The sequence below is a fragment of the Hyperolius riggenbachi genome, chromosome 6 (genome assembly GCF_040937935.1).
Source record: "Hyperolius riggenbachi isolate aHypRig1 chromosome 6, aHypRig1.pri, whole genome shotgun sequence".
Lineage (NCBI taxonomy): Eukaryota > Metazoa > Chordata > Amphibia > Anura > Hyperoliidae > Hyperolius > Hyperolius riggenbachi.
In genome coordinates, this window is record NC_090651.1 from 153,455,054 (window position 1) to 153,470,517 (window position 15,464).

General features: G+C 44.5%; 1 protein-coding gene across 2 annotated transcripts in view; it reads right to left on the reverse strand.

The window, feature by feature from the left end:
* Positions 1 to 570: 570 nt before the first annotated feature.
* LOC137521184 (coagulation factor XIII B chain-like) overlaps positions 571 to 15,464 on the reverse strand; it is a 701,298-nt gene continuing 686,404 nt past the window's right edge. For both annotated transcript variants that reach the window (XM_068240112.1, XM_068240111.1), the window contains one exon: positions 571 to 766. In XM_068240112.1, coding sequence (XP_068096213.1) covers positions 750 to 766 — 17 coding nt within the window. In that variant the 3' untranslated portion in view covers positions 571 to 749. The remainder of the gene's footprint in view (positions 767 to 15,464) is intronic.

The following is a 15,464-nucleotide window of genomic DNA, read 5'->3' on the forward strand; positions in this document are numbered from 1 at the left end:
TTCAGAGTCTCTTTAAAAGGCATTTTAATGACAAGTTTAAAAATCCCACCTAGGAGAAAACTCAGGTGAAAAAGTGAATTGCATATGGCCCCTGGTCGCCTTGGATAAACTGGCTTTAAAATGCCGACCTGTCTCATTACCTGCACACCTTCTAAGGTCTCATTAATATTCAATTACAGTCAAGATATATCTTATCTATGTTATGGTTTCCGGAGCTTACCAGTAACTTTCTAATGGTTTACTATGTTCCATTAAGTTATACTTAACCTGTTTTGGTTACTTTCGTTTTTTGTTTAAAAATGTTGATATAGCCCCTGAGTGGGTTTTTAGGCATTTTAGCTTATTACTGTATGCAAAACTCAAATAAAGGTTTTCGAAAGTAGAATACCTATCCCAGAATGCAAGTGTCACTTCCATAAGAGTGGGATCTATAGTCACCCAAAGACCACAGGAATAATTTAACTGGTAGTGGTAAGGGGTCACCAAAGCCACTTAACTTGTTCAAAAATAAAATGTGACAAGAGCAGAAATAAGGTATTTTATTATTAAAAAAATAAAATTGCGCCATCATCATTTTCAATCAATGTTTATTAGGAGAAAAGGAATACATGCATTTTTTTGTTTTTTTTAATGATTTCAACAATTGGACATCAGAAGAGGAACTCCTTTCTCTAGGATCATTCTTATTATTTTTACTAACACTTTAACAATCAGAGGACCCATCTTCCATTGGACATGTTGCATGATCTTTATGAGTCAGATTTTTCTGTTGAAAAAAAAAAAAGAAACAGGTGAATTAGCAATTAGGTAATTGTAACAATCGCTGACAGGGCAGCTACGGCGAACAGCGCTCCTGCCGCAGCTGCCTCTGTCTCCCTGCCTGAATCATCTCCCGTGCCTCGGGCGTCTAGCATGCCGAGGACGGGTTTGTCTGCTGCCCACAAGGTCGCATCAGTGTGGGCGCACGCTCACCGATGCGACCTTTATGCAGCAAAGAGGTGCATCCCCTGACCCGCGGGTCGCGTTGCGTCATTGGACGCGCCCACCGTTCTTGATTGGTTGGCCGTTGGGGGGCGTGCTGCAGACTCACCGCGGCTTCTTATGCTCTGTCCATTCACTCGCAACTTGTCTGCTGTTGCGAATACCTCGTGTTATCGCTCAGACCTTTGATAGCTGTAATAATAATTTTGAAGACTGATTTATCTGTGTATGACTCTGGCTCATTCTTGACTATCCCTCTGTTTCACGCTCTTGTACCTCTGCCCATCTGATCTCGTTGCCGACCTTGCCTGTCTATCTTCTGCCTCTGCCTTCTGATTTTGTACCTGATCTGCCTGTCTGTTGCCAACTCGATTAGTCTGACTACTCTGCTCACCAGTGAGCCCTTGGTGAGGTGCTCGCCGTACTGACAGTGCCCACTGCCCACCAGCTCCTCTGGTGAGGTACAGCCAAATCTGTCAATACTACTGTTGCACCAAGCACTACCTGCACATTTAGTTATCTTGTTGTACTATACTTGTATTATTGGTGATTCTGCAGATCACCATATAATCAGGTATAGCAGCTGTATTATTAGTGATACTGCAGATCACTATATAATCAGTACCTGTTATTGCTGACACACATCATTACAGTAATGTAGCTATACAGAGTGAGTTATATGTAGATAATAGCGTGATAGATTTGTTGGTTAATGGACCGACCATATTAATACAAGAACTTTGAAACCAGCAAAACAAAGGGTGATACAGATGGAGATCAAGTCTGCCATTTTTCACACTAGCCAAAGCACAATTTATTATTGTAAATTAGGTAAAAATATTATAAATTTAAACATTTATACACAATGTCTTCATAATCCATTCATATTCAGTTTTTGCAATCTTGTACAACCTTATGTTAAGCTCATTCAAATTATTTTGTCTCCTCTGAATGCAATACTGTATACCAATTCACAGAGATGTCCTGAAGCTACTCCTGTGTTGTTTTTGAGTTTTGCTTTAGATCACTGTCTTCCTGCATGGTCAAACTTTGGGATGTTTCTGTGTAGAAGAACTCACAGAGAAGCATGTGATCAGTTTGATTAGCCAATTTGCAGCAATCTCTTTCTGCATTTACACTGATCATAATCAGCAAATTATAGTCTTAATGTGGCCATACATCTATCAATTTTGGGGCTTGATTCACCATCCATTTTCATAATTTTATCGAACTGGATTAAAATCGGTGTTTCAACAAGCATAGTGATTGACGAGTCTACCGACTTTGTTCCAAAATTAGTTGATCAAGCAAGCTGGATATCTCAGGGCAGGGTGGTTGATCAGGTGTGTGGTGGTAACAATTGTGCGCTATGGTGATGACCAACAAATGCAATTAAATCCCCAGCCGCTGTACCCTCAAATGGGTAGTAGACCCAGTATAGGTAGGTAGGCATAGGTAGGTGCCCCAGTAGTTAACTAGGCATAGGTAGGAGTCCCAGTATAGGTAGGTAGGCATAGGTAGGTGTCCCAGTATAGGTAGATAGGCATAGGTAGGTGCCCCAGTAGTTAGCTACGCATAGGTAGGAGTCCCAGTATAGGTAGGTAGGCATAGGTAGGTGCCCTAGTATAGGTAGGTAGGCATAGGTAGGTGCCCCAGTAGTTAGCTAGGCATAGGTAGTAGACCCAGTATAGGTAGATAGGCATACGCAGGTGCCCCAGTAGTTAGCTAGGCATAGGTAGGAGTCCCAGTATAGGTAGGTAGGCATAGGTAGGTGTCCCAGTATAGGTAGATAGGCATAGGTAGGTGCCCCAGTAGTTAGCTAGGCATAGGTAGGAAACCCAGTATAGGTAGGTAGGCATAGGTAGGTGCCCTAGTAAAGGTAGGTAGGTAGGCATAGGTAGGTGTCCCCGTATAGGTAAGTAGGTGCCCCAGTAGTTAGGTAGGCATAGGTAGGTGTCCCAGTATAGATAGTTAGGCAGGGCCTGGCTGGCACAGTAATAACAATTACCAAGGTCCAGCTGCAACAGATAGGGCTGTATAATGCAGTGTCAGTGGACAACACAAAACAAAAAAAAACACATCAGGAGAACATTAGCTCTCAAAAGAGCTGTTGAGGGGTGCTATTTTAGCAATAACATTCAGCCAGGAGCAAGCTAACAAGCCTACAAGAGCCTACCTAATCTTTCCCTATGAGAGTCTGCCAGCAGCTGTCCCTTCACTAAGTAATGCTGGAACACGATTGAGTGTAGAGCCCGGGGCTGCCTGCCTTTTATAAGGGGGGGAGTGGCTCCAGGAGAGAGTGTAGCCTAATTGGCTACAATGTGCCTGCTGACTGTGATGTAGAGGGTCAAAGTTGACCCTAATGGCGCACTATGGGGGCGAATCAAACTTCCGCAAAAGTTTGCGTTCGCCAATCACCGAAAGTTCGCCTGGAACCGTTGGCATGCGAACCATTCGGGCCATCTCTAATCAGGGATGTGTAGAGACAGCAGATGTCATCTGGAGAGGTTGTAACAGTGTGGGAATTTGCTGAGCTGAAATGTTGAATGTTACAGAGTCTAGCTGGGCTGTATGGCTGGCTGAATAGCAGAGTCCTGGGTAGATGATAGACTGTAGCATTGCAGAGGTTAATTGGATAGCTGGTTAAAACTTTCCATTTAATGCATGGATGGCTAAAACTAGTGTTGGGTGAACAGTGTTCGCCACTGTTCGGGTTCTGCAGAACATCACCCTGTTCCGGTGATGTTCGAGTTCGGCCGAACACCTGATGGTGTTCGGCCTTTTAGTTCGGGTTCGCCCAAACTGCTCAATGCCCGGCCGAACAGGGCCCCTGTTCGGCCGAACAGCGCCCTGTTCGGCCGAATACGGCCCCCCTATGGGGTCGCAGGCATAAGGGGGGAGCATGCCCCGATCGCGGGGGGGGGGGGGGGCGGTAATTCCCCCCACCCCCTCCGCTAGCGCTCCCCCCTCTGCCCGCTTCCACATAAAAAAGTTTGCGTAAAGTTAAATAGTACCGGTGGTGGCTGCTGCAGTGGCTGGCTGGCAGTGGTGTGACGCGTACCCTCGTATGCGTCATCATGTAGAGGACGTGAGGTCAGAGAAAGGGCGGAAGTACCACAAGGGTACTACCGCTAAACCGCCCGCTGCCCGGCCTCAACGCGTCCTACTCGGACTCCTCCTCACTCACACCACTGCCAGGCCAGCCAGCCACTGCAGCAGCCACCACCGGTACTATTTAACTTTACGCAAAATTTTTTATGGGGAAGCGGGCAGAGGGGGAGCGCTAGCGGAGGGGGTGGGGGGAATTTCCGACCCCCCCCCCCCGCGATCGGGGCATGCTCCATATTAAGCCTGCGATCAGCACAGGTGTTGGAAAGGCAGCCCTTCTATGGAGTTACATCTAGTGCAGCTGCAACAATCAGGCCATGCAGAGGTCCATGGAAAATGGGTCTTAGATGGTTAGTACTTTTGTTTGCTTTGCTGCAGGTTGGTGATGGGGTACTCCATACAATAATAGTTGGATGGACCTACATTATATTATTAGAAGACACTGGCCCGTACTTACCACAAGCAGGTCCATTGCTTATTTTTACCAACTAGACAAAGCATCACAGCTAAAAGAGCTCCAAATCTGAAGGATTTATTATGCAAAAGCAATTTTCAGAAAGAAAGACAGACAGACTGTCAATTGGGTTATAGGGAGTTACCCATGCGGGAAATTGCAACATCTGCCCCTTTATGGACCCCACAAAGAAAGTGACCAGCCCAAAAACAGGGAGGACTCTCCCCATAAGACAATATATCAACTGCCAAACGACGGGAGTCATTTATATGTTGCTTTGCCCCTGTAGGAGAGTATATGTTGGACACACCAAAAATATGTTAAAAGCACACATCCAAAAACATTGGTCAACATTACGTCTAGCAGCAAGAGACAGAAAAGATGGGAAGAGTCTTACCCCTGTGGCAGATCATGCTCTTGAAGCCCATGGTGGCAGTACCAGGGGTTGGTCAGTTGTGGGCTTACAGAGGGTTCCACTTTCCCCTAGAGGTGGTGATATCATCCAAACTCTACTGAGAAATGAGATGAGGTGGATCTTCGAAATGTGTTCACTACAGCCGATAGGTCTCAATGAAGATTTGGCTTTTTGCATCAAATTACAATTGTAAGGGGGCAGGATGGGGCAAGGATGTGCCCAGGTCTAGCCAGACTTCAATATGTATATTTGCTACTGTGCTCTTTTATGGCTGGGTATATGGTGTGATTTAAGTATTCTCCTTTTGACACATATTGTCATATGCGTTCTTCTCTGGTTTTGGGGTTGGTTATAATTCTTAGACGTGTATTTGACACTATTGCTGTATATATTCTGTCTCTAATGAACCAGGGGGCCTTTGTAAGTAGTGCACGGCTTTATTCAACATACTACGACACAATTGTTTCACTTCTTAGTCTGGGGAAGGCCTGTGTGAGTAGGGCCAACCTCCAGATTAGCCTTTGTGAGTAGGGCAGTTTTATAATACACAGAGTGTTCACTTAGGGATGTAATTATATTTTGTTTTTGAAGTGTTTTATTATAAATATCATTTTTATAATGGTGCCTTTGTAAGTAGGGCAGTTGTTTACTTAGTGCCTTTGTGAGTAGGGCAACTCACAATACACACATTAGTGATTTTCTGATGTGCTACATACTTTTGTTTCTCTATCTATTACCTCATATATGTTATGTCATTTTATTTTTCCCTCTGGCCTGTACTAGTATTCTTGTGTGACAAATACATGTATTTGATCTAAATGGCGATGTACTGTCTTTATACAATTAGGTCATTCTGTCCAGATGTTCTGGTACCAGGGCCTGGACCTACGGTGAGTCTTTGACGCCTATAATCTTCTTGGGAGTCTTTTGAAGTTCTGCGATGGGCATTCCTCCATATCTGATTTACGTGTTTTGAAATTAATACTACTGTAACAAGAAAATCTTTATATGGATCAACATATGCTTGAGTAGCGTATTGTATCTATCTATACATATGTATCCCTGGGTGTTCTTCATTGTCTGTTTAGCTCGGAATAACGTATGGATTATATTGTGTATTATTTAAATTTGCTGTTTGGCTATTATATGAGAGATCCTGCATTCTTTTTTTATTTAATAATATGGATTTTGCATATTTTATAATGTGTTCTACTCTAGCTTTCTTCATCCTTTATATACTAAAACACTTTTGTTATCTTTATTATCCTTCTTTTCTTCTTTTATTGTTCATTCTAAATGTAGCTTAATACACTTCATTTTAATAGCCATTCCCTCTAGGGTAATATTACAGTGGCTTGCAAAAGTATTCGGCCCCCTTGAAGTTTTCCACATTTTGTCACATTACTGCCACAAACATGAATCAATTTTACTGGAATGCCATGTGAAAGTCCAATACAAAGTGGTGTACACGTGAGAAGGGGAACGAAAATCATACATTATTCCAAACATTTTTTAAAAATCAATAACTGCAAAGTGGGGTGTGCGTAATTATTCAGCCCCCTGAGTCAATACTTTGTAGAACCACCTTTTGCTGCAATTACAGCTGCCAGTCTTTTAGGGTATGTCTCTACCAGCTTTGCACATCTAGAGACTGAAATCCTTGCCCATTCTTCTTTGCAAAACAGATCCAGCTCAGTCAGATTAGATAGACAGTGTTTGTGAACAGCAGTTTTCAGATCTTGCCACAGATTCTCGATTGGATTTAGATCTGGACTTTGACTGGGACATTCTATCACATGGATATGTTTTGTTTTAAACCATTCCATTGTTGCCCTGGCTTTATCTTTAGGGTTGCTTTCCTGCTGGAAAGTGAACCACCGCCCCAGTCTCAAGTCTTTTGCAGACTCCAAGAGGTTTTTTATCAAGATTGCCCTGTATTTGGCTCCATCCATCTTCCCATCAACTTTGACCAGCTTGCCTGTCCCTGCTGAAGAGAAGCAACCCCAGAGCATGATGCTGCCACCACCATATTTGACAGTTGGGATGGTGTGTTCTGAGTTATGTGCAGTGTTAGTTTTCTGCCACACATAGCGTTTTGCATTTTGGCCAAAAAGTTCCATTTTGGTCTCATCCGACCAAAGCACCTTCTTCCACATGTTTGCTGTGTCCCCCACATGGCATGTGGCAAACTGCAAACGGGACTTCTTATGCTTTTCTGTTAACAATGGCTTTCTTCTTATCACTCTTCCATAAGAGCCAACTTTGTGCAGTGCATGACTAATAGTTGTCCTATGGACAGATTCCCCCACCTGAGCTGTAGATCTTTGCAGCTCGTCCAGAGTCACCATGGGCCTCTTGATTGAATTTCTGATCAGCGCTCTTCTTGTTCGGCCTGTGAGTTTAGATACATGGCCTTGTCTTGGCAGGTTTACAGTTGTGCCAAACTCCTTCCATTTCTGAATGATCACTTGAACAGTGCTCCGTGGGATGTTCAAGGCTTTGGAAATCTTTTTGTAGCTTAAGCCTGCTTTAAATGTCTCAATAACTTTATCCCTGACCTGTCTGGTATGTTCTTTGGACTTCATGGTGTTGTTGCTCCCAATATTCTCTTAGACAACCTCTGAGGCCGTCACAGAGCAGCTGTATTTGTACTGACATTAGATTACACACAGGTGCACTCTGTTTAGTCATTAGCACTCATCAGGTAATGTCTATGGGCAACTGACTGCACTCAGACCAAAGGGGGCTGAATAATTACGCACACCCCACTTTGCAGTTATTTATTTGTAAAAAATGTTTGGAATCATGTATGATTTTCATTCCACTTGTCACGTGTACACCACTTTGTATTGGTCTTTCATGTGAAATTCCAATAAAATTGCTTCATGTTTGTGGCAGTAATGTGCCAAAATGTGGAAAATTTCAAGGGGGCCGAATACTTTTGCAAGCCACTGTATTTATCAAGAAGTTAGGGAAGTTCACAGTGCTGCTGCATTGCTTAACAACGTGGCGTGGCTGTGGCTATAGCGTGGCCACGCTATACAGCATCTCTCCGCCTCTAATCTTCCCGGGGATTTTTACTATTTATATGGGTTCAGTTAGCGGTTATATTAGCTCTAAGGAAGCCACGGAATCGGCGAATCGTGATAGCGGAGGTAAGCTTACACAGGGGAGTGTTTCCCCAAGGGATCTTCACACTATATTCAATGGGTTATTAACATCCGTTACTACCTCAATTTCAATTCCTGGTTTGTGCTCTGGGATCTTTACACCCTTACCGGGGTTTACCCCCCCCCCCCTTACCTGTTTACAATCTGTGCACTTTATATCCTTTTTACTTTCCACATTTCCCCTTCATATCTATTGTTGTTGACATGTGTATATATATTTATTCATTTTCATTGTTATTTATTGCAGTCTCTTGACGTTTGCACAGTTATCCAATACCCCCTGTTTCATGCACTTTTGGTCACTAAGCACTTCAATATCCCCCTTTGGGGGACCCCTGTTTAGCAATATTGTACCCTTGTTATATTCTATTATTTGTGTGCTTACCTCCATAACAATTCGATTTTAATTGTTTTTAATTGATGTTCAATAAAGATGGATTATTTTGTGCCTATATCAGTCTGGTGTGGTGTTTTGAGGTATTCTTGGTTTGGTAGTGTATAGAAACAGAGGTGGTAACAGACTAACGTCATACACGTTAAATCACAAAAATAACAAACGGCTCAACTAACAGACAAATATATATTCGCAGATCTGCATATATATTTATCAAGAAAATAGCTAAAGCACAAGTAATAACAATTAACAAGACAAATGACAGACAGATGGAATGCTTTGCCAATCTAGTCACTGCCCCAGCGACATCAACATTCACACTGACATAGACTAGACGAACAGGTAAGAGCGTAACTAATGGCAACCGCTGCTTTGGTTACGCCCTTAGGAACAAGGCAAGAAGGAATACTGCCAGTCACCAACATGGTGCTGGCAGAATCCAAGCTATCAGGATCAGAAGGACTTTACTGTATCCCTGTGGAGCAAGAAACTAGATCAAACAATGCAATATACAATTCACATGAAGGACCCAGCGACAACTCAGGGAGCTGAACGCTATGTCGGGCGGGGTCTAAAATGGGAGGCAGACTTTTATGTGGACATCAGCCAATGGATGCAGACATGCCAATTCCCACATAGCTGAATGGTAATCACTCAATCCTGAGCTAGCTTGACTACAAGCTGCTAGCTGAAAGACTCTCATAACAAATACATGTAATATTGTGCAACAACATGCATGTAGGAAATCCAGGGCTATCTGGCTGCAGTTCAACTGCAGCAAGCAATAGGAAGAGTAATGACAGCATCCTGAGCTGCTCTGAACTGCAGAATGATTGCAAATGACAATGAGACTTATTGTGAATGTGCAGCCGAATGCAAGCAGATAAGTTAGACCTGCTCGGTTGCAGTGGAACTGCAACCGACAGAACGTGCTACAGCAGAGATCCTGACAGTACCCCCCTCCTTTAAAGGTGGCTTCAAGACGCCTATAGAAACTGGCATAATTTACCTGATCTACCCAAACCAGAAAATCAGATGCAGAAAATCCAGCAAACTGATCTGACTGATAACTCATGAAGGTCGGGACAGCCCGACAAGACCAAATTCCAGAATCAGTCACACCAAGACTGAACCAATCGGAACCAGTACTTCCAGAACCATACCCATCAGTACTGCAAGCCCCAGTGTGATTCCCATCAGAACTGTGATTTTCAGGAAAAAGCCCCCCAAAACTCTCCGATCGATACCCACCACCGTCCAGGGACTGTCCAAAAATACAAAACCTTTGAATGCAATGCCCACCGGAACGGCCCTTTCCAACACAGTACCCACTGTAGAACCAGTCCAAGGCACCAGGAAAAGTTTCCTCAGAAATCTCCCAAAACACTTTGAAGCTCTATAGAGGTCCCAGGAGGTTAGAATACCCTTTAGGCTCACATGGAGAACTATCAAGAACCCCTATTGAACCTAGGGCAATTCCAGAGTCAGGGTTACAAGGACAAACATCGAGATCAGGGCTTTTAGGGACCAGAACCATCCCTGGGCATGCAAGCAGACTGTCAATATCAGAACATGACACCACCCAGGAAGCATCTGAGTACGCAGACACACAAGACACACTTGGGCATACTGGCACACAGAGCACATCTGGGCACACAGGTACAAGATAAACTTCTGGGCATGTCAAGGAACTGCGGACCTCAGAGTCAGTTACGATAAGACCGAAACCAGGACAGGGCAGTAAACCATCATGAATAGACTTTACAGTTACTGGACTCTCACTAAAGAATGCAGAATCAGACTTAGGAGTCACTGATTCTGCCAAGGTTATTAACAAGTCATGTTCAGGGGCATTAACAGGACAGGACAAATCTTCTGATGTATGCACTGAACTTGACAGAGTCTCCACAACTTCCTCTGAACTGGACAAAGACTCATTGCCAACTACACTGGATTGGAGCTCCAATAGAGCTGCCAAACAAGTCAGTAATTCATGGTACAGGGCGAATTTACTGAAACATTTTCTGGATAAAGCAATGATTCTGTGATTTCAGGTTTACATAACAAAAGCTCTGAATCATTCACTGAACAAGAGAAAGGTGTTGAAACAGGAGGCCCAGAGCACAGAATGTATGATGTTGGAACATTCAGATGCTTGGGTTCAAAATTTCCCAAACAGGGTTTCTGATACTCAGAATCTGTAGGACTGAAACAGTCAGCAACAGATGGAGTGCATCTATTGGTATCTGCTGGATCACTTTGCTTGCAACATGCAGAAAACAAATCAGAAGGAATTTGTTTATATTTTTTCACAAAACACTTTGCAATCAATTTAACAAATTCCAGGGGTTCATTCTAGACCTCCTCGTTGTCATATTACTGCCACAAACATGAATCAATTTTAATGGAATTCCATGTGAAAGACCAATACAAAGTGGTGTACACGAGAGAAGTGGAACGAAAATCATACATGATTCCAAACATTTTTTACAAATAAATAACTGCAAAGTGGCGTGTGCATAATTATTCAGCCCCCTGAGTCAATACTTTGTAGAACCACCTTTTGCTGCAATTACAGCTGCCAGTCTTTTAGGGTATGTCCCTACCAGCTTTGCACAACTAGAGACTGAAATCCTTGCCCATTCTTCTTTGCAAAACAGCTCCAGCTCAGTCAGATTAGATGGACAGTGTTTGTGAACAGCAGTTTTCAGATCTTGCCACAGATTCTCGATTGGATTTAGATCTGGACTTTGGCTGGGCCATTCTAACACATGGATATGTTTTGTTTTAAACCATTCCATTGTTGCCCTGGCTTTATGTTTAGTGTCATTGTCCTGCTGGAAGGTGAACCTCCACCCCAGTCTCAAGTCTTTTGCAGACTCCAAGAGGTTTTCTTCCAAGATTGCCCTGTATTTGGCTCCGTCCATCTTCCCATCAATTCTGACCAGCTTTCTTGTCCCTGCTGAAGAGAAGCAACCCCAGAGCATGATGCTGCCACCACCATATTTGACAGTTGGGATGGTGTGTTCAGAGTGATGTGCAGTGTTAGTTTTCCGCCACACATAGCGTTTTGCATTTTGGCCAAAAAGTTCTATTTTGGTCTCATCTGACCAAAGCACCTTCTTCCACATGTTTGCTGTGTACCCCACATGGCTTGTGGCAAACTGCAAACAGGACTTTTTATGCTTTTCTGTTAACAATGGCTTTCTTCTTGCCACTCTTCCATAAAGGCCAACTTTGTGGAGTGCATGACTAATAGTTGTCCCATGGACAGATTCCCCCACCTGAGCTTTAGGTCTCTGCAGCTCGTCCAGAGTCACCATGCGCCTCTTGATTGAATTTCTGATCAGCGGTCTCCTTGTTCGGCCTGTGAGTTTAGGTGAATGGCCTTGTCTTATTAGGTTTACAGTTGTGCCATACTCCTTCCATTTCTGAATGATCGCTTGAACAGTGCTCCGTGGGATGTTCAAGGCTTTGAGAATCTTTTTGTAGCATAAGCCTGCTTTAAATTTCTCAATGACGTTATCCCTGACCTGTCTAGTGTGTTCTTTGAACAACAATCAAAAGGACAGACCCTGCTTCACATTCAGTAGAAAAAGTTTATTAAAGCATGAAAAACATCACTGCATAAGCACCATAGTGTTACTTTAAAATCATACTTCACTGCTGGTGTAAACAAGCGCAGCCGGCTGGGCTCACACATGCACCTTCCACTTGTATCACATCAGTCACACCCGGGATCCCTTCACTCATCCACTGTATAGCAGGGGACTATCTATAAGTACAGCAAGCCAGAGTTCAGCAAAATTCCAAGCAAGGAGATGTAACAAACCCTGCATAGGGCTTAGCAAAGCCAGTAGAAGCACATGCAGGTCACAGAGGGCGAGGGTAAAGCATGGATTCATAAAGCCTGAAGCATGGAATTGCAATAAACCAGCTTGAATCTGCCTCACTGAGGCTCTCACCACTCAGGAACAGTTTCTGGTGATCTCCCATCTACTGTATCAGGAACATGGCAGTCTCTTAGCAGGCAGCTTTCACTACCCTGGGCAGTCCACATGTTCAGCAGGGCAGGCAGGGTCCTGGGTGTCTCATGCAGCTGATGGAAAGCGTGTGCACACGTGTTTTGCCAGCCAGTGATCTCTCCAGCCACACAGACCTTCTCTTGTATGTCCTCCCACACGGTCAGCCGGTGCCAGGCTCCGTGGTAGGCTTCATGCAGGGTGTGTGGTCGGGCAGCGCTTGGTAGTCAGTGAAGAACGCCTTCACCACGCGCAGGGGCGTAACTAGAAATCACTGGGCCCCCCCTGCGAATATTTGAATGGCCCCCCCCCATAGGTGCCAAATAATCGTAATGGGGCAGCGTTTCACTGTAAATTAATTGTAAAGTGGGCAGCATTTTACCAGACAATCGTAATGTGGGCCAGAAAATCGTAATGTGGGCAGAGTTCACCAGAAAATCGTAATGTGTGCCTTTAGAAAATCATAATGTGGGCAGAGTTCACCAGAAAATCGCCATGTGGGCAGCAGTCACCAGAAAATCGCCATGTGGGCAGCATTCACCAGAAAATCGCAATGTGGGCATCAGTCACCAGAAAATCCTAATGTGGGCAGCAGTCACCAGAATATCGTAATGTGGGCAGCAGTCACCAGAAAATCCTAATGTGGGCAGCAGTCAGTCACCAGAATATCATAATGTGGGCAGCACACACCAGAAAATCCTAATGTGGGCAGCAGTCACCAGAAAATCCTTATGTGGGCAGCAGTCACCAGAAAATCGCAATGTGGGCAGCAGTCACCAGAAAATCGCAATGTGGGCAACAGTCACCAGAAAATCGCAATGTGGGCAGCAGTCACCAGAAAATCCTAATGTGGGCAGCATACACCAGAAAATCGTAATGTGGGCAGCAGACACCAGAAAATCATAATATGGGCAGCAGACACCTGAAAATCGTAATGTGGGCAGCAGACACCTGAAAATCGTAATGTGGGCAGCAGACACCTGAAAATCGTAATGTGGGCAGCAGGCACCTGAAAATCGTAATGTGGGCAGCAGACACCTGAAAATCGCAATGTGGGCAGCAGACACCTGAAAATCGTAATGTGGGCAGCAGACACCTGAAAATCGTAATGTGGGCAGCAGACACCAGAAAATCGCAATGTGGGCAGCAGTGACCAGAAAATCCTAATGTGGGCAGCAGACACCAGAAAATCCTAATGTGGGCAGCAGTCACCAGAAAATCCTTATGTGGGCAGCAGTCACCAGAAAATCGCAATGTGGGCAGCAGTCACCAGAAAATCGCAATGTGGGCAACAGTCACCAGAAAATCGCAATGTGGGCAGCAGTCACCAGAAAATCCTAATGTGGGCAGCATACACCAGAAAATCGTAATGTGGGCAGCAGACACCAGAAAATCATAATATGGGCAGCAGACACCTGAAAATCGTAATGTGGGCAGCAGACACCTGAAAATCGTAATGTGGGCAGCAGACACCTGAAAATCGTAATGTGGGCAGCAGGCACCTGAAAATCGTAATGTGGGCAGCAGACACCTGAAAATCGCAATGTGGGCAGCAGACACCTGAAAATCGTAATGTGGGCAGCAGACACCTGAAAATCATAATGTGGGCAGCAGACACCAGAAAATCGCAATGTGGGCAGCAGTGACCAGAAAATCGTAATGTGGGCAGCAGACACCAGAAAATCCTAATGTGGGCAGCAGTCACCAGAAAATCGCAATGTGGGCAGCAGTCACCAGAAAATCGTAATGTGGGCAGCAGACACCAGAAAATCGCAATGTGGGCAGCAGTGACCAGAAAATCGTAATGTGGGCAGCAGACACCAGAAAATCATAATATGGGCAGCAGACACCTGAAAATCGTAATGTGGGCAGCAGACACCTGAAAATCCCCCTGCAGAATTTCAGAGTGCCCCCCCCTCCCCTCCCCCCCCCCCGGGGCCCGCTCGTGGCCGTTTTGTGGGGGCTGGAGGGGTGGCAGCATGAGGGGAAAGCCTTGCCCACAGTCGGCGGGGAGAGGGGAAGTTCCCCCCTCTCCCTCACCTCGGGGCTCTCCCCTCTGCGCCCCCCTCCAGCTAGTGAATGTGTGTGGGCAGCGGGCAGCAGCAGCGGCGGCGGGATACATACCTTCTTCCTTGCGTTCCATCGCCGCCTTCTCGCTCTAGCGGCTGACGTCACTTCCGCTTCCGGGGCCAATCCACTGGGACTCTGCCAGTTGCAAGAGAGTCACAAAAGATAAGATAAAGGGGTTTATCTATAACTGAACTTAATTCCCTTAGGACCCGAGGATGCATGCCATCCGGGCCAGGTGCCTTGTCTATTTTTAATTTATTTAGTCTTGCCTTCACTTCTTCCTGCGTTAAGTATTTAATATTACAGTTAGAAGATTGAGACTCTTCTGCCTCTGTAGTTTGCAACAGTGCTGTTTCTTTTGTGAAGACAGAAGCAAAGAAAGCATTTAATAACTCTGCCTTACCTTGGTCATCCACCATTGAGTTCCCACCCTCATCCTTTAGGAGTCCTATACAGTCAACCTTTCTTTTTTTAGAGTTAATGTACTTGTAAAACTTTTTTGGGTTAGATTTGATATCCTTAGCGATTTGTTTTTCAGCTTCAATCTTTGCCTGCCTAATTTCTTTTTTACAATTTTTATTGCACTCCTTATAATTGCTTAGTGCAGCCTCGGTCCCCTCCTGTTTTAAGACCTTATAGGCATTCTTTTTCCTCTTCATTTTATCTTTAACCTTTCTATTCATCCATAGAGGCCTTTTTTTATTCCTAGACATTTTGTTTCCATATGGGATATACATACTACAGTATTGATTGAGTATAAGTTTAAAAGCTTGCCATTTCCCTTCAGTGTCTTCCTCTTGTAGTACATTATCCCAGTTCACCAAACTTAGTGCCTGCCTAATTTGAGTGA